The sequence below is a fragment of the Xenopus laevis genome, chromosome 6L (genome assembly GCF_017654675.1).
Source record: "Xenopus laevis strain J_2021 chromosome 6L, Xenopus_laevis_v10.1, whole genome shotgun sequence".
In the NCBI taxonomy this organism is placed as follows: Eukaryota; Metazoa; Chordata; class Amphibia; order Anura; family Pipidae; genus Xenopus; species Xenopus laevis.
In genome coordinates, this window is record NC_054381.1 from 19,148,809 (window position 1) to 19,174,466 (window position 25,658).

General features: G+C 39.2%; 1 protein-coding gene across 2 annotated transcripts in view; it reads right to left on the reverse strand.

Moving 5' to 3' along the window:
• pitrm1.L (pitrilysin metallopeptidase 1 L homeolog) overlaps nucleotides 1-25,658 on the reverse strand; it is a 45,264-nt gene that overhangs the window by 9,613 nt on the left and 9,993 nt on the right. For both annotated transcript variants that reach the window (XM_041565267.1, NM_001086512.1), the window contains 18 exon segments: nucleotides 25,176-25,282; nucleotides 22,220-22,371; nucleotides 20,254-20,368; nucleotides 18,847-18,943; nucleotides 17,415-17,575; nucleotides 15,378-15,504; nucleotides 13,680-13,768; nucleotides 11,618-11,746; nucleotides 11,357-11,470; nucleotides 10,795-10,891; nucleotides 9,458-9,592; nucleotides 7,831-7,969; nucleotides 6,203-6,319; nucleotides 5,588-5,717; nucleotides 4,420-4,540; nucleotides 3,630-3,706; nucleotides 1,798-1,963; nucleotides 184-284 (listed from right to left, as the gene is read on the reverse strand). In XM_041565267.1, the coding sequence (XP_041421201.1) occupies nucleotides 184-284; nucleotides 1,798-1,963; nucleotides 3,630-3,706; nucleotides 4,420-4,540; nucleotides 5,588-5,717; nucleotides 6,203-6,319; nucleotides 7,831-7,969; nucleotides 9,458-9,592; nucleotides 10,795-10,891; nucleotides 11,357-11,470; nucleotides 11,618-11,746; nucleotides 13,680-13,768; nucleotides 15,378-15,504; nucleotides 17,415-17,575; nucleotides 18,847-18,943; nucleotides 20,254-20,368; nucleotides 22,220-22,371; nucleotides 25,176-25,282 (2,174 nt within the window).

Here is a 25,658-nt window from a genome sequence, read left to right on the forward strand (position 1 = left end):
ATATTATAGCACAACAATATTTGTAAATGTTGCAAAACATTCTTGAAAATTAGGAACTCAAAAATTTGGGAGTGTCTATTAAAGGTCACTTCTGCCAGCTGCTCCATAAGGCTGGCTCCAAGTATCCATGGAGTTGCAAAGATAAAAAAAAGCCAACACATTGAGCCAACAGGAACAATTTACCTCATGTTGTCACTTAGCAGAACGAATTTCCGAATCCGCGACAACTTTCGTAATATTGAACCCATATCCGGCATTTCTGCAATTCTCTTTATCATTTTCACCTGGCAACAAAGCAAAACTTGTGAAAGGGATTGATCGATAAAAGCTGAAATATAAAAATCTGACATTTATGGTCCATTTTGCCCATTTCACTTTATTCTATTGATTGCCAAGAAGGTTATAATTTAAGGAGCAGAGGCAGGAATATCTGGGGAACATCTATGATCTACTCTGATCACTGGGGAGCTTTGATTTTTGCTATTTCTTAAAGGAGAATTCAACCTGGAATAAAAAAAAATCCTCCCCCCTACCCTGGGTAGACCCCCCTCCTTCCCCCCCCCCATCCTACCTGCCCCTCGGGCAAATGCCCCTAATTTTTTACTTACCCCTCCGTGCAGATTCTGGCCTCGGAGTTCATAGCAGCCATCTTCTTTCTTCGGTCTTTTATCGGAAGTTTCGGCAGATGCGCAGTTAGGAGTATACCACTGCAAATGCGCCGAAAGTAACGAAAATTGGAAATTTTTCTGACTTTTGGCGCATACGCAGTGGTTCGCGACCGGTAATTTATAACTGCGCACGCGCCGAAACTTCCAATAAAAGACCGAAGAAAGAAGATGGCTGCTGTGAACTCCGAGGCCAGAATCTGCACAGAGGGGCGAGCAAAAAATTAGGGGCATTTGCCCGGGGGGGGGGGGGGGAGAGGAAGGGTTTTTAAACTATGGGTTGAATTCTCCTTTAAAGGGATACTGTCATGGGAAAAAAAAAAATTTCCAAAATGAATCAGTTAATAGTGCTGCTCCAGCAGAATTCTGCACTGAAATCCATTTCTCAAAAGAGCAAACAGATTTTTTTATATTCAATTTTGAAATCTGACATGGGGCTAGACATTTTGTCAATTTCCCAGCTCCCCCTGGTCATGTGACTTGTGCTCTGATAAACTTCAATCACTCTTTACTGCTGTACTGCAAGTTGGAGTGATATCATCCCCCTCCCTATTCCCCCCCCCCCAGCAGCCAAACAAAAGAACAATGGGAAGGTAACCAGATAACAGCTCCCTAACACAAGATAACAGCTGCCTGGTAGATCTAAGAACAACACTCAATAGCAAAAACCCATGTCCAACTGAGACACATTCAGTTACATTGAGAAGGAAAAACAGCAGCCTGACAGAAAGCATTTCTCTCCTAAAGTGCAGGCACAAGTCACATGACCAGGGGCAGCTGGGAAATTGACAAAATGTCTAGCCCCATATCGGATTTCAAAACTGAATATAAAAAAATCTGTTTGCTCTTTTGAGAAATGGATTTCAATGCAGAATTCAGGAGCAGCACTATTAACTGATTTGTTTTGAAATTTTTTTTTTTTCCCATGACAGTATCCCTTTAAGCTAAACAAGGCAAAAAGGGAAACTGAAGCCATTCCATGTTTGCTATAAGATCACTTGGCCAGTACTTATGGTTCAGGGTTGTTAAGTAATATTTGAGACATATGGCCGTTGCTCAAGTCAATTATGAGTTATCTCTGGGTGTAGCATGTAAAGACGTTACTCTAGAACAACAAGAGTGATGACAGTACCTGGTCCATTCCGCTGAAGAGTTCCTGTAATTCTCCTGTGGGTGTGAGAGTCCTGCTGGCACGGATAGAGGCATAAACATGTCCCGAGTCCGGGATCCCGTTGGACATTTCTTGGGCGCTCATACGGACCAGCACCCTTAATCGTTCCTCGTCGTCAAAATGAGGGCTACAAAGAATTAATAGAAGCTATAACCGTGAATTCCAACTTACGGTACCTCTGCGTTATGTAAAAAAGGGGGATGGGTGATAAAATCTCTCATGATACAGTCCAGATGTTTCTCAGTCTTTCAGAGCCTTTTCTCACGGCACAATAAATACAAGTTTATAAAAAGGCTCAACCACGAAGGCAGCAACTAGTAGGAAGTCTGACCACCATTTTTCTAATGTTTGTTTATTTTTTTATTATTTTTGTAGTTCAGTTATGTGGATGTGTAGTGGGTGTGCTTTTTGTCTCACAAGTGACATCTTGTGGCAAAATAGGCACATGACAAGCTATAGAGATATGGTACAGTATAGAACCGGTTATCCAGAATGCTCAGGTTTTGGCGTTTTCCGGATAACAGGTCTTTCCATAATTTGGATCATCATACTTTAAGTTTACTAGAAAATCATATAAACATTAAATAAACCCAATAGGATTGATTAAATCTTAGTTTGGATCAAGTACAAGCTACGGTTTTATTATTACAAAGAAAAAGTAAATCCGTTTCAAAGATTTGTTTTATTTGGACAAAAGAGAGTCTATGGAAGATAGCCTTTCCTTAATTGGTAGCTTTCTGGATAACAGGTTTCCTGTATATCCTAAAGACAGCACATAGGGATAGGGGCTCTGTTCAAATGACCTTCCTATCTAAAGCAAATGAGCAATAATATAAAAGGGGTTACTGCAATACTGCTGATTTCCCAGGTGCACTGTAGCTAAAACGAGGCCTTTTTTGTCTCCAAATTCTGCCATCTTGGTGGAGGGCATTTAAAGAAGAAGGAAAGCTACTGAAACAGTTTATTGCAAATAGACTAGCCACAATAGTGCGGGCTATAACACTATATTTATTCTGCAGAATGCTTTACCATACTTGAGTAAACAGCTCTAGAAACTCTCTTTGTTTAGGATAGCAGCTGCCATATTTGCTTGGTGTGACATCACTTCCTGCCTGAGTCTCTCCCTGCTCGCTCATAGCTCTGGGCTCAGATTACAGCAAGGAGGGGAGGAGGGAGGGGAACAAACTGAGCATGCTCAAGCCCAAGACCTGGAGGTTTAAGCTGAAAACAGGAAGTCTGATACAGAAGCCCATGAGTACACAATAGAAGGAAAGAAATGCTGTGTTTCTTTTGACAGAGGACTCAGAGCAGCATTACTTTGAGGGTTTACTGGTATATTTATATAGACCTTTCTGATAAAGCTTACTTAATTTTGGCCTTTCCTTCTCCTTTAAAGGAATAAAATTTAGAAATGTTTTCTGAATAAATAAATTATATATATATATATATATATATATATATATATATATATATATATACACACACACACACACACAAACACACATATACTTGTGTTTTATATATAGAGCTCTGTTTAGAACAATGGCTCGGAGTTTGTATGGGTACGGAGTGGTTCAGAACACAAATTCAGTGATGTTTGTCTCCATATCTGTAATGTGTAGGAAACGCTATTCCTTCAGTATGACGGGGCTGCTGTATCTATCACTCACACAAACAGTAGCCCTGAGGCACAAGCTAGAACTCTTCAGGTTTACAAATGACTAGTAATGAAGAATATACAGTATGACTAGTTTATATTCCCTAATACATATGATATACAATAAGATCCTCACCTATTAAATATTTCACTCCACAGATGCATCATGTCCGGCATGTTTCTGTCTAAACACAGAGAGGAGAACAGTATCCCCTACAGAAATGAGAGAAAATATTAGTTTACTTCTCACTCAGTCTCTATGATATTTCCACTTCTTTCTCTACTTTCTGCCCCCTCTTCCCTATGACTTCCATGATCTCGGAGCCCTCTTTACCCCTCAGCATCCCTGTTTTCCATGCACGTTCTCTGCCTTCCTTTCTCTTCTCTGCTGCTTCCCCAATCTCCATGTATTCTTTTCCTTCTTCCCCAATGTCTGTGCCTCTCCCCATCTCCTCTGCACTCTCCTTTTAGGAGAACATTGTTGTTACAGGTATGGGAGCGGTTATCCAGAATGCTTTGGACCTGGGGTTTACCGGATCCTTTCTATAACTTGACTTTTATTACGTTAAGTCTACTAAAACTATTTAAAATGTTAAAAAAAAAACAATAGGATTATTTTGCTCCCAACAAGGATTAATTATATCTTAGTTTGGATCAAGTACAAGGTAAAGTTTTATTATTACAGAGAAAAAAGGAAATCATTTTTAAAAATCTGGATTTTATTTGGATAAAATGGAGTCTATAGAAGGCGGCCTTCCTGTAATTCAGAGCTTTGTGGATAGCGGATCCCATACATAGATAAGAAGATACATTCACTGAGGAGGCACAGCAAGTACAGAGGGTCCCATGCTGCTGGAGACAATGTATTGATATGTGGGTCAAGAAAAACTCGACCCACATCCAACTTCTCCCCTCTATTTATATACCTGTTCATAAGTATCCAGACTTGAGTCATCTGATATGATGTGGGGACACACAGACATTCCTCCTGTCGTCAGCTCCATTTGTTGTGCTTGTTCCCGGTAATTATAAACCCCGCAGCCAAGTCTGCACAAAACAAGGACATGTGGTTACACAAACTGCTGTGTTTGCTGCCTGCTCTCACAATCACCCAGAGCAAAAGCCCAAAATATTAAATGTTTCCAACAGCACTTACTGGCACAATAATATTGCTGAATGTGCCTTGCTGCTCATATTATATATACACACACACCACGATTTGCTTGAGAAGCAAGTGACAAGACATCACGATATTAGCAGTTTTACACTAAATTTGAAACAGAAGCATTCTATGCACGTCTGACAGCTGCCATAAAATGAAAGGGGTGGTCACCTTTAAAGGTGATTTAAAAATGCCATATATTTTATATAGTGAACTTATTGCACCAGCCCAAAGTTTCAGCTTGTCATTAGCAGCAATGATCCAGGACTTCAAACTTGTCACAGGGGGTCACCATCTTGGAAAGTGTCTGTGACACTCACATGCTCAGTGGGCTCTGAGCAGCTGTTGAGAAGCTAAGCTTAGGGCTCGTCACTAATTATCCAGCAGAAAATGAGGTTGGTCTGTAATATAAGCTGATGCTACAGGGCTGATTATTAAATTCTGATGCTAATTGCACTGGTTTCTGTGCTGCCATGTAGTAATTATCTGTATTAATTACTAATCAGCCTTATATTGTGACATTTCTATTCTATGTGTACTGTATATTGTGAGTGGTTCCCTAAGCTCAGTAAGTGACAGCAGCACAGAGCATGTGCAGTGAATCAGCAGAAAAGAAGATGGGGAGCTACTGGGGCATCTTTGGAGACACAGATCTTTACTGCTAAAAGGCTGTGGTTGTCTTGGGCTGGTACAGAAGCACAAAACAATGTACAACATTTATAACTACTTTTTTTAGTTACCCTTTAACTCTCCTTTCAGTTGACTTTTAGAATGTTATAGAATGGCTAATTCTATGAAACTTTTGAATTTGTTCATTATTTATTTTTTATAGTTTTTTAAATTATTGTCCATCTTTTTCCAGCTGGAGGAAGAAGCAAATACTGTGTATAAATATGTAAGAATGGCTGTCATGAGACCCTATTGATACCTACTTGGTGATGACAGAGCAAAACAAGGGCACATATGGCTTTAGTTCCTCGGGAAGAGTGTTTAGACTGGAGACTGCCCTGAAATATACCATTCCATTGGTTGGTTGAGTGCAGTATTGCACAGGGACATCACCTGCAATGTGACATAATAACAGTAGTGTGACATCACTAATCACATCCATCACGTTACGCTGTTGTCAGCCAAAAATGGCCACGTTTTTTAGCTTTTTATTCAGCAACTCTCCAGCAATTTCAGAAGTCTGGTTGCTAGTGTCTAAATTACCCTAGCAACCATGCATTTATTTGAACAAGAGACTGCTGGAATATGAATAGGAGAGACCTGAATAAAAAGGTGAGTAATAAAAAGTAGCAATAACAATACATTTACAGAACATGTTTTTTTTTTGTTTTTTTTAGACAGGGTTAGTGACCCCCATTTGAAAGAGTCAGAAGAAGAAGGCAAATAATTCAAAAACTATATAAAAAAAAAAAAAAAAAAGAAGAAGAAGAAAATGAAACGTTGCTTAGAATTAGCCATTCTATAACATACCAAAAGTTAACTGAAAGGTGAATAAAGTATATATAGGCTGTTACGGGCCTTTGGGTGAAATAAATTACCTGCATAGGCAATTTCTAAGTCTGTCAGTGGAATCTGAGGCTCAATATCTGACACTTTAAGAGCAGGAAGGCAGGAAAAGTCTTGTGGTTTGCTCTGTAGGCTTATCAGCTCGAGACCTGGAAATGTAAAGAAACAGCATATTATTTTCAAAGAAAAAGCGATCAATACAGTGAAATTAAACATTTATATATATGTGTATATAGATAGATAGATAGATGATAGATAGATATGTGTGTTCTTGGACAGCTCCACATTCCATCCTTGTAGCTTCCCCTATGCAATGGAAATCCAAAGGGGGACCGAAACATCTTTTACATACCATATAATAACAATATTACACTTTTTTCAAGTAAAGGCCCCTGGTGCTGTTTTTTTTTGTGTATATATATATATATATATATATATATATATATATATATATATATATAACAGAGAAAAAGAAAATAGTTTAAAAAATGTGCATTATTTGGATAAAATGGAGTCTATGAGAGACAGCCATCCTGTAATTCAGAGATTTCTTGATAATGTGTTTCCAGATAACGGATCCTATACCTGTACTACTTGTAGCTGACAAACATCAGATAATAATAAATGCCCTTTATCCCTCAGGTAAACAGGGCTAAAACAGTTTACTCTAGAGGGTTTGAGTGTACACTATCATATGGTACAGCCGACATTACAGATTTCCAGACTTTTAAGTTTTATAGTGCTCTCATGAATGGGAAAAGTCCTGTCTATGAAAAGTCCTGTCTATGAGTAACACTTCTGATATCAATGGGGAATGCAGACAGAAAACGTTGGTTTCTCTTAAAGGAGTGGTTCACCTTTACCGTATATACTCGAGTATAAGCTGAGTTTTTCAGCCCCCAAAATATGCTGAAAAACTCTACCTCGGCTTATACTCGGGTCAATCGCAAAAACGGTCGCCGGCGCCCAAGAATAGTCGCCGGCATCCAAAAACGAGACGCCGGCACCTCCAATGGGAGCAGAAACCCTCAATTTTTTGATTGGAACTTACCAGAAGCTGCTGCATTTCTCACCCTCGGCTTATACTCGAGTCAATAAGCTTTCCCAGTTTTTGGAGGTAAAATTAGGTACCTCGGCTTATACTCGAGTATATACGGTAATTTAATTTTAGTATGTTATAGAATGGCCTATTCTAAGCAACTTTTCAATTGGTCTGTAGTATTTAATTTGTATCGTTTATTGTTATTGCTACTTTTTCTCATCTTTCTATTCAGGCCTCTCCCATTCATATTCCAGTCTCTTATTCAAATCAGTGCATGGTTACTAGGGGAATTTGGACCCTAGCAACCAGATTGATAAAATTGCAATCTGAAGAGCTGCTGAGTTAAAAGCTAAATAACTCAACACCCACAAATTATATAAAATGTTAATTCAAAGTTGAACAACCCCTTTAAAAGGAACGGTAACACCAATGGTTCTCGTCTGCTGGTTTCCTTCTCATGCCGAAAAAATTCTCATTATTGATACATAAAAAAAAATTCTGCTGCAGATCCCTACCCAAATGTGGTACATATCTAAGTATAACAGGGGGTTGTGTGTGTATAAATATAACTGTTCATATGGCGACAGAAACTGCTTATAACAGAAGTTTGGCTGGAACCTTTCTCATAAATTTGCTTTCTTTCTTCTTCAGACAAAGCTTTGACCTTTTGGGTCAGTTTTTCTTCTTCCAGTTGCTCTTCCTTGTCGTAGTGCTGCTCGTCGGGGCTCATGGAAAGCATCATCCTGTGCTGATTGACCTGCACACACACAATAACATCACCAGCAAAGGGTAAGTACTTGTCTGCAACAGTCTCAGGATTTTGCATGTGGCTGAATGAAGAGCAGCCCTAAAGCTGGCCATAGATGCAAAGATCCGATCGTTCGAATCCTCGAACAATCTGACTTACTCATCTCCCGACCTGCCACTAACCATTCAGATCAAATAAAGTAGAAAAAGAACAGATGAGCCGATGTTCTGCCCGTGACAGCAATCCTACGAAAGTTATATATATGAACAGGACGGCACTCCGGTAAAAAACAGGTTTTTAATTGCTGGGTACCGTAATAAAAACGTTTCGGGGACACGCCCCTTGGTCAAGCATCATGCTTGACCAAGAGGCGTGACCCCATAAAACGTTGCATTTCCGCACAATAAACGAGCAGGGTGCTCCCTGCAACGGTAATGCCTTAAGTGCCGATATCTTCTACCCAGATCAAGTGAGGTTGCTGGATCCTCTAATATTGTGCACCGGGCTGATCTTTCCAACGGTGTGCGATTGTTCTAATTGCTTATGTCAGCTTAAGACATGAAACATATCTACCAATCAGACTGCAGATAGGGTATGTGCAAGGCTAAAGGCTTAAAGGGGTGGTTCATCTTTAAGCTAACTTTTAGTATGTTATAGGATGGCGCTAATGTCAAGCAACTTTTAAATTTCTTTACAGTTTTGCCTTCTTCTTCTGACTCTTTCCAGCTTTCAAATGGGAGTCACTGACCCTATCTAAAAAACAAATGCTCTCTAAGGCTAAAAATGTATTCTTATTACTACTTATTATTACAGGTAAGGGGCCGGTTATCCAGAATGCTTGGGACCTGTGGTTTTATGGATAATGGATCTTGCTTCATACCTTAAGTCTATTAGAAAATCATGTAAACATTAAATAAACCCAATAGGCTGTTTTTCTTAGTTGGGATCAAGTACAAGGTACTATTTTATTATTACAGATAAATAGGAAATCATTTTTAAAAATGTGGAAAAAATGGAGTCTATGGGAGATGGCAATTCTGTAATTGGAGCTTTCTGGATAACGGGTTTCCGGATAACAGATCCCATACCCGTACTTATTTTTTATTCAGACCCTCTCATATTTCAGTCTCTTATACAAATCAGTTCATGGTTGCTAGAGTAATTTGGAACCTAGCAAACAGATTGCTGAAATTGCAAACTGGAGAGCCGTTGTATAAAAAGCTAAATAACTAAAAAAAAACACATAAGCAAAAAAAAAAAACTTTGATAAAGAATTGCGTGAACTGGCTGCCTTATATTAAAGGTGGCCTATGAGTAAGTGCCCATTCAGGCATGAAACGCGTTAGGCTTATGTATGTCCTAATAAAGTATTTGTAACTTTATAAATACTTGGGCTACTGCTTTACTAGTAGTGGGGATCTTCCTATTTTTAATTCTTCTTATATTGAAGATGCTCTCTTATTATATATTGCAATAAAACAGCTATTACATTATTACCTGAAAATACTGCTTGACTTTGTCTTGAAGGAACTTTGGATTCTCTTTGAGGCATTGCCTAAACCGGCTAATTTTATCTCCGATCTTCAAGAGGTCGACAGGATCCCCCTCGTGATTCCAACATGATGCAATGTACTACAATAAAATTAGTAAATTCAAAGAAAAATTGGGTAGGGTAGTTATAAAACATACAAGAGCCACGAATGACCCCATAAAATATATCATCATACATAGTAGTTAGTGCTATCACCATTTATAATGGGTGTCTAGTAATGTCACTTTTTTCACATGACTATTAGAATTAAAAAAAAAAACTGTACTTTCTACTTTCAATGAATTTTTCAGTATAAAAATAGAAACTGGGTAAATAGATAGGCTGTGCAAAATAAAAAATGTTTTTTAATATAGTTAGTTAGCCAAAAATGTAATGTCTAAAGTCTGGAGTGTCTAACATAATAGCCAGAACACTACTTCCTGCTTTTCAGCTCTCTAACGCTGAGTTAGTCAGAACCGTAACATCAAAAAAGTGTTTTAAAGTGATTAAAATATAATATACTGTTTCCCTGCACTGGTACAACTGGTGTGTCTGCTTTAGAGATATTACTATAGTTAATATAAACATTAGGCCAACGATCCCTAAGCTTCGCTTCTTGACATAATAGCCTGAACACTACTTTTCAGCTCATAGTTAGTCAGCGACTTGAAGGGGGGCCACATGGGACATAACTGTTCAGTGAGTTTGCAATTGATCCTCTGCATTCAGCTCAAATTCAAAAGCAACAATTATGACCCATGTGACCGCCCCTCAAGTCACTGATTGGTTACTGCCTTGTAACCAATCAATGGAAAGCAAGAGAGATGAAAAGCAGGAAGTCATGTTCTATAGTTACAGCAGCTTTTAACATCCTTATATTTACCAACAGGGGGTGCATTATCCCCTATATTGAGAACGAAACTCTTACGTAATGCAAGAAGATGTATGCTTACAGTATAATGAAACTATTGCGGCAGAAATGGGCAACAGCAATGTCTAGAACAATGATCCCCAACCAGTGACTCTGGAACAACATGTTACTCACCAACCCCAAGGATGTTACTCCCAGTGGCCTCAAAGCAGATATTTATTTTTGAATTCGAGGCAAGTTTTGGTTGCATAAAAACCATTAATAATGCTAAATAAAGCCTCCCGTAAGCCGCCAGTCCACATAAGGGCTACCAATAGCCAATCACAGTCCTTATTTAGCACCCCAAGGACTTTTATACATTTGAATGTGTCTCACGGGTAAAAAAGGCTGGGGATCCCTGGTCTAGAATTTAGCAGTGGTATCATAGCCTACCGACGCTAAGGTGAGTCCAAAGCTTGTTGACTGATGTTTCATTTGGATCTCCAGCTTATGAAGAAGAGCTTCTATTCTTTCTGGCTCAATTCCTTGCCTGAAAGAAATTATATAGACATTGTTAATAACTTCCTACCCATCCAACGTACTTTATAAATGTCCTGCCACTGCCAAATTGATAATCCAATAAACTTTATGTCACTGCTGAAATACTACTGTTTCCATAAGGCATGTTATATATAAAAATGAAGTTGCTACTTTGAAAGCTCAACCAATGAAATTCTTATTAGGGAAAGGACCATATAGGGCTGTGCATGTAGTTCCTCCCCCCCATCCCAAGGGGCCTAACAATTGGATCAGACTAATTTGGTCATCAACTTGGGTGGCCAAATTGGGTAAAACAACCACCCTCTTTGGAGACCTCTGAAATTGACGGGTTCTATCCATCCAAAACTACTTCAGGGAAACATGAACAGAAACTTACGTCAGCTTCAAAGCAGATTCTTTTCTACATAATCCTTATTAACAAGCCCTAAAGCCCTGCGACCCACGTCATACTTACTCGGCAATCTCGTTAATCGTCCTGTTAATTATGTGCTTCACTTTTTCGGAATCCTCTTTATTTATCCCTTGTAACCCGATGCTAAAGTAGGTTTCTCGGGTGTAATTGTTAAATCTAGGGTTTAAAAACAACAGACAAGTTATTTATTTATATTATATTATTTATATTAACAGGATTCCCCCTTCCACTCTATAAACATATAACTGAGTAAACACAAAAAAGCAAACAAGGCATTTTACTGGACTTTCTCTTTTTCCTTACCCAGTATCAGGAGAAAAATCTGTACCAAGGTTGGCTTCAATCAAAGCTTTGTAGAAAGGAGAATTTGGCCCATCAACCATTAGGGAGGAGAGAAGGCTCAAGGTAAATGCCTCAAACGAGTCTGTAATTCTGCCATTGAAACAGATTCAGTAAGTGAAGTCAGAAAACATCACGAGGATCACACTGAATAGTAAAATCAGTTCCAGGCTTGTGAATTCCCTCCCTAAACAAGTCTTGCTTTTAATGGTTGTTACTTAAAAGGGGTTAGTGTGTTATAGAATGGCCAATTCTATGCAACTTTTTCATTGGTCTTCATTATTTTCTTTTTTTATAGTTTTTTAATGATTTGCCATCTTCTTCTGCCTCTGTCTGGCTTTCAAATGGGGGTCACTGACCCCATCAAAAAAATCAAATGTTCTGTAAGACTACAAATATATTGTTATGGTTACTTTTTATTGCTGATCCTTCTATTCAGGCCTCTCCTATTCATATTCCAGTCTCTTATCCAAATCAATGCATGGTTGCTAGGGTAATTTGGACCCTAGTTACCAGATTGCTTAAGATGCAAACTGAATAGCTGCTGAATAAAGCTAAATAACGCAAAAACCTTCATTAATAAAACAAGAAAACCAATTGCAAATTGTCTCAGTATCTACATCATACTAAAAGCAAATTTAAAGGTGAACACCATTGGGAAAACCAAATATGTTGTTGCTCAAATTGCCCAATTATGCAATTGCTTCTTAAGCCAAACATGTAAATGGAATTAATGGAAGCCAAGACCTGACTAAGTTGACCTATTTTCATATTAGTGTAATAGGAAAGAAGAAGTAAACTGGCATCATTTAGATTGCAAGCTCTACAGGACAGGCACCTCCATTATCTTGTCTCTAAGCTCTTAAAGGGGTTGTTGACCTTGAGTTAACGTTATAGTATGATGTAGAGAGTGATATTCTGAGATAATTTGCAATTGGTTTTCATTTTTTATTATGTGTTTTTTGAGTTATTTAGCTTTTTATTCAGCAGCTCTCCAGTTTGCAGTTTTTGCAATCTATCTGTTAGGGTTCAAATTAGCCTAGCAACCACTGATTTGAATAAGAGAATGGAATATAAAAAGGGGAGTATGAATAGAAAGATGAGCAATAAAATGTAACACAAACAATACATTTGTAGCCTTTCAGAGCACTTGTTTAGATGGAGTTAGTGACCCCCCATTTAAAGCAGGAAAGAGTCAGAAGAGGAAGGCAAATTAACTTTAGAAATTTAATAATGGAAAAGTTGCTTAGAATTGGTATTTCTATAAAACGTTAAGTTAACTGAAAGGTAAAACACCCCTTTAATCTTTATTGTAATTGTATTTATTTATATTTATTATTGCAATGACCCTATTATACTAATTATTATTCTGCTGTACCTTGCTGCATACACGAGTAGCTATATAAATAAAAATATAAATATATTATTATGGGGGGGTCAATCATCAAGGGCACCCAATAGACCTATATTTAGAGAGGTCACATGTCTTGTATGAGGGGCATTATAGATACCCAGAAGCGGTGTATTCATGGGAAGAAGTGAATAAAGTCAGATATCACAACTGAACACCTAGGGCAAGAAGGGAACAATAACTGCTCACTAGTAATGGGCGAATAAATTCGCCAGGCGTGAACTTGCGGTGAATTTCCGCAATTCGCCATCGCCGAATAAATTTGCGAAACTGCCGCAAAAGTTCGTTGGCGAGTCAAAAAAAAAAATTTCTGCACAGTTGCACAGAAGCCACTATATGGTCAGCTGTACCCGGAGGTGTGTGTTTGGGATCACAGGCAGATCTGGAAACACTTGGGTAGTCCTACAGTTCCTAGTAACCCCCTTAATGTATGGTGATCCAACTTATGGAAAGATCAGTTATGCTGAAAACCCCAGGTCCCGAGCATTCTGGATAACAGGTCCTGTATCTGTAGTACGGTCTTGTGTGTGTGTAATCTAACTGTACAATATCAGAGTAACTAAGCTCTCAGCCTGTGTATGACAAACATAAAGATGACAAAGGAGCTCTACTTACTCTGACAGCAGGAAATTCACGCTGACCATGGTCTGCTTTTCAGGATCAGACGCAAAGGAGTCCACTCCACAGGAAATGCTGTATTCCCGCTGCACCGTTTGCATTAGTCAAAAAAAAAAAAAAACGAATGAGCGAGCTGTATCCATATTAGAATACCTACACTAAAAAGAGAACAACCCCAGACCGTTATTCTTCAACCACCAAACTTTCCAATCTGTATTACATAATTGGTAGAGTTCTCCGAGCTTCCACCTAACCCAGTCTTGTAGTTAAGATTGCCAGAATGACAAGTGCAATTCATTTAAGGGAAAACATTTCCACTGCTTCAGAGACCAATTGCAACAACATTGTGCCGACATTGTTCTCAGAGAGTCTGGATCTCAGCAGTAACTGCTTCAACTGGACACCTTCCCTATTGGAAGGTTTATGCCATACAGTGCAGGGCCGGACTGGCAATCTGTGGGTTCTGGCAAATGCCAGAGGGGCTGCTATAAGGTCCCATAGAAAGTCAGTATTTAGTGGTCTGGTGGTGGCTGTTTGGGCCTCTGTGTGGGCACAGTAGGCCTCTGTGTACCTGAAATGCCAGGGCCTATTTTCATTCTCAGTCCAGGCCTGATACAGTGTATATAGTGAATGGGTAAAGTAAATGATATATAAGGCCTGAGAGGCAGCTCTGCTAGCACTGTTATCAAATTCTGTATAAAAGGATATTTTTAAGAGAAGAGCAGTACATTGTGTGTGTATAGTAGCTGGCTATTAGTCAGTAGTCATGCTCATACCTTAAAACTCTTTCTCTGGCTACCTGGGTTCTTCGATGAAGGTAATGTGCCTTTTTTGCCACCAATATGTAACCCAATTAAAAGAAAATTCAACCCGTAATAAAAAAAAACCCCTTCCCCCTGGCCCCTACCCTGGGTAGACCCCCCTCCTCCCGGTAATGAAAGTAATGAAGAGATGGGACTGAATAAAAAGAGTAGTAACAAAAAGTGGCACTAACAATAAAGGTGTAGCCTTAGAGTGTTTGCTTTTTAGATTCAGTGACCCCATTTTGATAGCTGAAAAGAGTCACAAGAAAACGAAGACCAACTGAAAAGTTGCTAAGAATCAGTCATTCTATAACATACTAATAGTTAACTTAAAAGGGAAACCACCACTGTCTCTCAAGCCCTCCATAACCCGAATGATGGCTCTACCTAGTTCTATAGAAACTCTCTGTACATGATATGAGTAAATATATGGGATTTCTCCTGTTGCTATTATTCTTGGCCTTTACGGTCAGTGGCGGAACTGCAGGGGGTGCGAGCAGCCCGCACCCCCTCAGGGCCCCCCGGCAGCTCAAGCGCCACTGACAAATGCGGCCGTACGGAGGGGGGCGAGGCCCGGCTGTGCGTCACACACCAGGGCCCGCCCCCCCTCTAGCGATGCTACTGTTTACTGTAATATCTTTTCATTGGCTGCTAGGTCACGCTCCTTTCTAATATGATAAACCAACTCAGAGAAGGGTCTTTGGGGAAACACAGACAATTGAACTGCAATGCAATAACTTCACTAGTCGGTTGCACTTTTATAGAATCCAGAGAAAGCCCTGCAGTGAAAACCCTTGTGACTAAAGAGAAACAATTAGCAAGAGGGTTTATACCAATATAAATGTAAATGTAGCCTATTCCATCACTGCAGTGCCCATACACACTCACTCACAGGGCTTTGCCAGCGTTCTTGAGGAGGAACAGATGTTTTGGGATCTATTCTTCCAAATTTGCTCAGGGCATCTTCGTGGATTTGTTTTAAATGCATCTCCAGTGGCAGATTGCCGTACGTGAAGAATCTGGAAAACACATACAGTGGAACCTCAATTTTACATGCCTTGATTTAAGTTTTTCCCTCTTATACATAATACATTTCCCTGATTTTACAACATTTTTTTCTGGTCCCGTGAAAAACTTAAAATGGGGGTTTTACTGTAGATAATTGCTATTGAGTGTCAGTGGCACTGCACATGCTCAGTGCTACGCTTAGGGCTCATTTAATCATCATCAGAAAGTGAGATTAAAGGAGAAGGAAAGGCTTGTTGCACTTGGGGGTGCCAAATGTTAGGCACCCCCAAGTGAATGTATTTAACTTACCTGTAACCCCGGCCAGTGCTCCTATCAGCAGAAAACTGCACCAGTCCGGGGATATTCCAGTGAGCACCACGGATCGGTCCACTTCCATCTTCTTCTCTCTTCAAATTTCCGGGGCAGATGCATGCGCAGTTGAACTAAATTGCTGACTTTTTAGTTAAAGTTCAGCTTTTCATCCTACTGCGCATGCACAACTGCACGAAGAAGGAGGAAGCCAGAAGAGAAGCGATCTGTGGTGCTCACTGGTGTAACCCTGAGCCGGTGCACTTTTCTGCTGATAGGAGCACCGGCCCAGGGTTTCAGGTAAGTAAATAAATTCACTTGGGGGTGCCTAACATTTGGCACCCCCAAGTGCAACAAGCCTTTCTTTCTCCTTTAAGCAGATGTTACAGGACTGATTATTAAGTCTGACGGAGAAGGAACAGGTTTCTGTGCTGCCATGTAGCGAATCTGAATTAATGACATATTTATTGTAGGGATGCACCGAATCCAGGATTCGGTTCGGGATTCGGCCTTTTTCAGCAGGATTCGGATTTGGCCGAATCCTTCTGGCCACCCGAACCTAATCCGAATCCTAATTTGCATATGCAAATTAGGGGCGGGGAGGAAAATCGCATTGCTTTTTGTAAGAAATGTTTTCCCCTTCCCACACCTAATTTACATATGAAAATTAGGATTTGGTTCGGTATTCGGCCGAATCTTTCGCAAAGGATTCAGGTGTTCAGTCGAATCCAAAATAGTGGATTCGGTGCATCCCTAATTTATTTTGAGATGGTGCCTGAGCTCATGTAACTGTCAGCATCTCAGAGCATGTGTTGTGAATAAGAAGACTATAAGATGGGGGTAATAGGAGCATCTATGAAGGCATAGACCTTCAGTGCCAATGGGCTGTAGGGGCTTGGGACAGAAGACCTAGATATACCATGTAATACATTTAGAGTCATTCTTTGTTGAGCATGAGTACTCCTTTAAAGGGGAACAATTAGGAAATTAAAATTTAATATAAGCTTTGGCAAAAAAATTCTGTACTGTTTCTGAAATAATCAAGTTCATCTTCACTATCCCTCTATCAGCATCTGTTTCTCTTTATTCTGTCTTCATTCAGCAGTTGGTTGTTAGATATTAATTTAAAGTTAGATCCAATATATGTTATAGGGGGGCTCCTTTTGCCTAGAAGATGTATTGGAGCTCACTCTATTTAAATAACCAAACATCTTGTCTCTCTACATGCAGGATTTGTGCAAAAGGCAGTTATTTTATTAGATTTTGTTTGTACTGGAATCAGCTAGAGTGAGCTCTAATACCTCTGCTAGGAAAGGAAGCCCCCCTATAAGATATATTGAATCTAACTGTCAATAACTATCTGACACCCAACTTCTGCATGAAGACAGAATGAAGACAAACAGATGCTGAGAGGAATATTGAACATAAAATTGATTATTTCAGAAACCATGCAGAATTTTTAATTGATTGTATTTAGAAAGTTTCTTATTTCAGTATGAGAAAGCTTATATTAAATTTACATTTTTTACAATAGTTCCCCTTTAATATAAAGGTAAGCGCATACAGGATAATACAAATACCATATAAGAAAGGGGAGTGTTGGACAAGTCACCTGGCATTGCTGGGATGATAATGAGTTGCATGGAACTCTTTCAGCTGTTCCCATGTCAGATCTGGAATGTTCAGAGGTTCCCCACCTGACACAACAGAGTACGTATGGTCTGGGAGCAGCTTGTTCTGCAGGTGCTGGGAAAATACTTTCTCATTGTCCGTCTAAGAAAGGAGAGACAGTTGGAATTAAAGGGGAACTGTCGCGAAAATTACATTTTAATATAGGCTTCATCATACTAAAATAAGAAATGTTCTGAATGCAATCAATTAAATATTCTGCATTGTTTCGGAAACAATCAAGTTTATATTCACTATTCCTCTCTCGGCATCTGTTTCTCTTCACTCTGTCTTCAAGCAGCAGTTGGGTGTTAAATATTTGACAGTTTGATCCAATTTATCTTATAGGGGGGATCCATTTGCCTAGAAGATGAATTAGAGCTCACTCATTAAAATTATCATGCCTCTCTACATGCAGGATTTGTGCAAAAGGCAATTATTTTGTTTGTACTGGAATCAGTTATTTGAGTGAGCTCTAATACATCTGCTAGGAAAGGAAGCCCCTCTATAAGATATATTGGATCTAACTGTGAATTATCATCTGACACCCAACTGCTGCAAGAAGACAAAATGAAGAAAAACAGATGCTGAGAGGGATAGTGAGGATAAATGTAATTCAGAAACAATGCAGAATATTTAATTGATTGTATTTAGAAAGTTTCTTAATTCAGTATTATAAGGCCTATATTAAAATTTCAATTTTGCGATACATCCAATTTAAATATACAAAGAGAAAATAGTTTTAAAGGAAAATGGATTTTTGGACCCCCCCCCCCCAAAAAATTGGCACTTATCCCCAATATTTTGCGGTTGTTACTACGTAACCAAAGCCCACCTCTACTGATTCTGGGAATAAAGAGGGGCATATAACCTTTTGCTTTGTCATGTAATGGCCAAGGGCTTTGGATATGCAGTCCCAAACTAATTAGGGTAAGGGCACACAGGGAGATTCGGGGAGATTTATTCGCGCGGCGACTAATCGCCTCTTCTTCTGGGCGACAATCTCCCCGAACTGCCTTCCCGCCAGCTATAATGAAAAATTGCCAGCGGAATGGCACTTGCGGCGCTTTGTTTTCCGAAGTGGCCCGAAGTTTTCTCGTGAGGCAACTTCGGAAAATGAAGCGCCGCGAGTGCCATCCTGCTGGTGATTTCTTATTATAGCCAGCGGAAGGTAGGGGAAGGCAGATCGTCGCCCCAAAGAAGAGGCAATTTGTCAATTGGGCGACTAATCTCCCCGAATCTGCCTGTGTGCCCCTCCCCTTACTGGTCTGATTCAATCCTGTGTTTCCCCCAAAAGGATGATAGGGGGGATACTATCATATTCTATTTTTTTTGTATTATTGTAATTATGTTAACAAGAAAAAGAAGCAACTCACAAATGCGCCCTTCATTTCATTGAATACAATGCCTTTAAAAATCAAAGGTGAGTTTGGATCCTCTGGATTTTCATGCTCCAGTCTCCACCCCTCCTGCCTAGAATAAAAACAGACAGCATGCTTATTAATGGAATGCTTTGGGTCATTATCTCATCTGAGTATTACAGGGTCACACAACTGTGTCTCTTGGGAACGACATTCTTAGGGGAGTGTCTTTGGTGATGCTTGCACTCAACTGGAACAGTACAAGGCAATGCCAGAGACTTCCATGGTGTATATAAGTGCCATGCTAGTGTCCATTATCTGGGCTCAATCGTAAAATGGTAGTTTACCTTTAAGTTAACTTTTAGTATGTTACACAATGTCCCAATCTTAAGAACTTTTCCACTGGTCTTAAAGGAAATATTTTGTGTAAAAAATAAGAACGTACCAGTGTGTTATACTCATTTAGATATAGAAAAATTGTTCTTAAAAATAGTAGTGTTTCAGGCTGATTTACTGAATATTTCTGCAAAAACCCTAATAATCCCTTCCTTCTCTTCCACTTTCTGCTCCCTGAAACCCAGGCTGTGCAGGGGAGCCTGAGGCTCTCAGCTCATTGCTCTGTAGAATAGGAACCAATCAGAAGTTAGCAGGACCTGATAGGGAACTGAAACGTGTCTTTGCTTGTGTGACTGCAGGGCTGTGATTGGCTGTCCCACCTCCTACTGTGCTTCTAGCAGGGACACGCCCACTCATTAGAAACACAGACAGGGACCAGTGAACATCTCCAATAAAGGGACTATTTTTAAAGATAATATACATTTTTAGCACCATGTAAAATCAACACTGTATATTACTAATAATTGTAAACAAAATTAGGGTTTTTTCATTTATCCTATAGGTCTCCTTTAATTTTCTATAGATTTTAAATGATTTGCCTTTCTCTTCAAACACTTTCCAGCTTGCAGATGGGGGTCACTGACCCCTTCTTGCAAAAACCTATTGCTCTATGAGGCTACGGTTCAATTGTGACGTATTACTTTTCATTTTCCAGTCTCTTATGCAATCCAGTCCCTGGTTGCCAAGTTAAATTGATCCATAGCTGCTAAAATTCCAAACCAGAAAGCAGCTGAACAAGGAGCTAAATAACTCAAATGCCATAAAAAAATTTAAAAAAAAAAATGACCAGCTGCAAATTGTCTCAGGATATCACTCCCTGCATCATACTAAAAGTTGATTTAAAGGCAAACAACCCCTTTAAGTCAGCTAAGATATGGAAATTGACTGCATTAAAGTCAACTATTAATATAAGGGACCTTGACAGTGTTGGACTGGGGACCCTTGAGCCCATGGGAGAACCTAAGTTCAGGGGCCCCTACTACCTCTGTCCCAGACAAAAACCAATCATATTATCTGAAAACTTACCAGAAATCCAGCTCTCGTAAGCAAGGGAAAAACACGGCATCCAGATATACAGACAGGAGATTTTGGAAATCTTTGGCATTTTGCGTGGAGAATGGGTACATTGTGTAATCACTTGCTAGAGCAGAATTTGGAAAAAAAAATATTATAAGAACATGTATAATAGTGACCCATATATAAATGTAACTCAAGTCAGTTGAAAATTAATTTCCTGTGAAAAGGAACTGCTTGCGATGTTCTGCTCTGCTGAAATTAGTGAACAGAGAAGAGCCATCTGATGTTTCTCTGGTCAGTAAGCAGAGTAACATTACAAGACATTTCTTTTCTTGAGAAAGTAATTTTCATCCAACTGTAGCCAGTTGGCTGAACAGACAAGAAGGTGGCGCTGTTGTGTCAGATTCATTATATTTTATGTTTAAAAACTCCTAATATATTGAGAACTAGAAGAAAAAAATTAATGCAAATTGCAAAAGTGCTTGGAAAGTTCATTTTACATTCATTTGTTTTACGTTCCCTGTAACTTATATGTAATGAAATGAGTGGGAAGTAAGAAATCGCTGAAAAGCTACGAGTGCCTGAAACAAGGTATGGTACATAAAAAAAGCAAAGTGAATAAATACGAGGGCTAGGAGCTTGACGGAATACACTGAAAGAGCTTAGTACAGGAACAGCCAGGCCATTATTTTTGGATTAGAGAAAAAAAAAGATGATGTAATTGCAATATTTAAAAAGGGTTTATGATCTCAAACAATTACAGGGCTTCAAGTTTGCTATGAAAACTAAGGGGAGACAACTAAATCCATCCAGGATGCAGCATTTCTTTGCAGGGGGATCTAAAGCTTAACTAAAGAAGTAGCTAGAAATGTTATACATTATGTTTTGGCTTCTGTACCAGCCCAAGGCAACCACAGCCCTTTAGCAGTAAAGATCTGTGTCTCCAAAGATGCCCCAGTAGCTCCCCATCTTCTTTTCTGCTGATTCACTGCACATGCTCTGTGCTGCTGTCACTTACTGAGCTTAGGGACCCACTCACAATATACAGTACACATAGAATAGACATGTCACAATATAAGGCTGATTAGTAATTAATACAGATAATTACTACATGGCAGCACAGAAACCAGTGCAATTAGCATCAGAATTTAATAATCAGCCCTGTAGCATCAGTTTATATTACAGACCAACCTCATTTTCTGCTGGATAATTAGTGACGAGCCCTAAGCTTAGCTTCTCAACAGCTGCTCAGAGCCCACTGAGCATGTGAGTGTCACAGACACTTTCCAAGATGGTGACCCCCTGTGACAAGTTTGAAGTCCTGGATCATTGCTGCTATTGACAAGCTGAAACTTTAGGCTGATACAATAAGGTCACTTTATAAAATATTATAAATATTTTTAGAAATATTCATCTTTATGGTTTAGTTCTCCTTTAAAGAGGGTCGATCCCCTTTGAGTTAACTTTTGGTATGATGTAAAGAGGGATATTCTGAGACAATTTGCAATTGGTTTTCACTTTTTATTATTTGTGGTTTTTGAACTATTTAACTTTTAATTCGGCAGTTCTCCGGTTTGGAATTTCAGCAATCTGGTTGCTAGTGTCCAAACTACCCCAGCAACCATGCATTGATTTGAATAAGAGACTGGAATATGAATAGGAGAGGCCTGAATAGAAAGATGAGTAATAAAGTAACAATAACAATACATTTGTAGCTTTACAGAGCATTTGGTTTTATATGTGGTCAGTGACACCCATTTGAAAGCTGGAAAGGGTTGGAAGAAAAAGGCAAAAAAAAAAACTATTAAAAATAAACAATGAAGACCAATGGAAAAGTTGCTTATAATGTGCCACTCTATAAATCATACTAAAGGTTTAACATTCATTAACAGTCTCCCAGTCTCCAGTATGTCAATCAATTTAGGTAATTCTGATTTCTCTCTTTTTTTGGTGGTACAGGAGTGTCAGCACTTACCTGTGAATGCATTCATAAATGTGGAGAGGGATCTGTTGAGCATTTTGAAAAAGGGGTCCCTACATGGATACTTTTGTGAGCCACATAACACAGTGTGCTCCAGTATGTGTGGGACCCCCGTGCTGTCCAGGGGAGTTGTCCGGAACTGTACACTGAGGAGAGAAAATAAACAACAGTTTTCATAATTAAATTAATAGTAGTAAAGTAGAAAATCATTGAGCATTGGGGGTGCTCCGAGATCCTGATTGCACAGGGCTGGGGGGCCAGGATGCCAAAGAGAGACCCTATTATAATTCCAAAAGAACAGATGCACTTGTTTGTATCCATTCAATTGAAATGAAAGTTGTTTTTAAGGGGTGGTTCGCCTTTACGTTGAACTTTTAGTATGTTATAGAATGGCTAATTCTAAGCAACTTGTCAATTGGTTTTAATTTTTTTCTTTATTATATTTTATTATATTATATTATATTTTAAATGATTTGCCTTCTTCTGACGCTTTCCAGCTTTCAAATGGGGGTCACTGACCCCATCTAAAAAACAAATGCTCTGTAAGGCTACACATTTATTGTTATTTTTACTTTTTATTACTCGTCTTTCTATTCAGGCCTCTCCTATTCATATTTCAGTCTCTTATTCAAATCAATGCCTGGTTGCTAGGGGAATTTGGATGCTAGCAACCAGACTGCTGAAATGGCAAAACTGGAGAGCTGCTGAATAAAAAGCTAAGGGGTCCGTTTACTAAAGTGCGGTAAATCTGACTAAGTTTCCGCATGTTATCGCTGAGAATATTTTTACGCCAGAATATTCGCAGCGACTAAGTTTACTAAACAGCGATGCGCTCAGAAGTCATTGTGATCACTTGCGGTAACTACGTTAAGGAACCAGCTTACGTTAGCGGTAATTTTAGCGAGTTGCGAATTTTCTGGCGAAAAATTAAGTTTTTGCGAATATATATGCTATAAAATAGTCTTGTTTTATGGCGGTTATTATGGGAAATTTTTACTGTGACATTTATGGCCAGAAATGCATCTTCAAAACTTATAAACTTTATTGACTGATGATTATACCATCCAACAACATTACCAGAGTGACACCAATCAAACATGTCTGCATCATATAAACTCTTCTGCCAATAGAATCATAGGAAATGATACCAGTCAATCTCTTTGCTTCATAGAAATGCACAGTTTAATGTAGCCAATCACAATGAAACCAAAAAAGTGTAGAGGCTGACGAATCCTTGGACTGTGATGCCGCTGCCAATAATACACCTCTGAGCTGAAACTGCTGCTGTTGCACCACATGGAAGCAGAAGCCAAAACACCCTGTCAGCAATAGCTACAGATCTCCCTCCTGTCAGCAAAGAATTATGGGTAAAAAAAACCCATTATTATGGGATATTTCCTGCCCCTTGAGAATTTTCTGGCGAAAAAAATACTTTTACGCCAGTACATAGATGGCGGTAAAAGTTTGCGAATATTCTGGCGTTAATTTTGTCTATAACACATTTCGCTGTTTAGTAAACCAAGCGTTAATATGTACGTAGCGTTATTTTCAGCGAATGCGATAACTGGCGAACAATTATTCTTGCGCAAGAAAATTCGCAAATTTATATTTACCGCAGGTTAGTAAACTGGCGATAACATATTTGGCGAAAATTCTGTCTATAAATTGTGCGAATATTTTTAACGCACTTTAGTAAACGGACCCCTTAATAACTCAGAAGCCACAAATCACCAAAAAAAAAGAAAGCCAATCGCAAAGCAAATGGTCTCAGAAATCAATCTCTACTAGTGGTATGCAGACGGGCCTGAAACCCGCAGGTGAGGCAGGATTGGGCTGGCTACAGCAAAAAAATCTTCTGGTCACCACCAACCGCGACCTCACACTGCCAGCTTCCATAACCTGAATTTATAGACTCTGCCTGGCCCCTTTCATGACGTTGCTGCGGGGCAGGAGGGTCTATAACTAGAGGAGATGTAGCGGGCTGGGCCGGGTTCGGGTTGAGAGGGGGCGGGTTAGGTTCTCTACTCTACATCATACTAAAAGTTAATTTAAAGGTGAACAACCACTTTAAAGGGGAAGTAAAGTGTAAAATAGGCTAGAAATGCTGTATTTTGTATACTAAACATAAACATGAACTTACTGCACCACAAGACTAATCAAACAAATAATTTATGCTTTCAAAGTTGGCCACAGGGGGTCACCATCTTGTAACTTTGTTATACATCTTTGCAAGACCAAGACTGTGCACATGCTCAGTGTAGTCTGGGCTGCTTAGGGATCGTCATAAATTATCAAAACAGCACAAGTCAAATAATATCTGCCAGAAGTCGATACAGCAAGACTGATTAATAATCAGAATATACAGACTGCACTGGGTCCTGTGTTGTCATGTAATCAAATGTGGATTTTATAGTTTTTGTATTGTTTGATACAAACTTTCTCCAACTCTGCAGAACCAGTGGCTGCAGCAAAATAATCCTCCAAATAGAATCCCAGTTTATCTGTTTAAATCTGGCTCCATGATCTTTGTCCCTGCAGCTGGAGTTGGAAACAGTAAAGAGGATGTAAAGGCAAAAATGAATCCAATACAAATCTTTACACATTCGCCGACTGCTCTACAGGGAAACAAACAAAGCTGCTTGAGTTCTGCATGGCTGGGAAGTTAGGCGGGGGCTCCCCCTGCTGTTCATAAGTATGATTGTTTCCCTGCTCAGCAGTTAGGGACCGTCTGACAATTCCTATCCACAGCAGTAAATGAAGGAAGAATTTCACTGCATACAGTCAGGTTTCAATTTTTTAATTAAAGTATATTGGAGATAGGTTTCCTTTTCATTAAAGAAAGTAAAAATGGGATTTTACTTTTCTGACTTTACATGCCCTTTAAGACAGGCCATTACTGTGAGTATATGTCAGGGTCTAGGAGAGTTGTAGCACAGTTGTGGCTCCATACCTGAATAAATTATTGGAATCTTCTCTGGCGACGTGCAAGTATTTGGCACCGGTGTTGTCATGGCTGAGTTTGACTGCAGTTAAAAACAATTCAGGGACTGGGGTTACCTATAATGTGGAACAAAAACAATACCTATTATCCAGAAAGCTCTGACATATGGTACTGCCATAGAGTCCCACTGAAAAGAAAAACAATCCACATATTCTTCTCTGTAAGACTGAAATAGTGGCAGTTAATGGGAAAATACACTTTTGGACATGAGCTCATTCATTTAGGTTTTTGTAGAAAAGGTGCACATTAGGGATGCACTGAATCCACTATTTTGGATTTGGCCAAACCCCTGAATCCTTCGGCGAATATCGAACCGAATCTGAATCCTAATTTGCATATGCAAATTAGGGGTGGGAAGTGGAAAACATTTTTTACTTCCTTGTTTTGTGACAATAAGTAATTCGATTTCCCTCCACGTCCCTAATATGGATA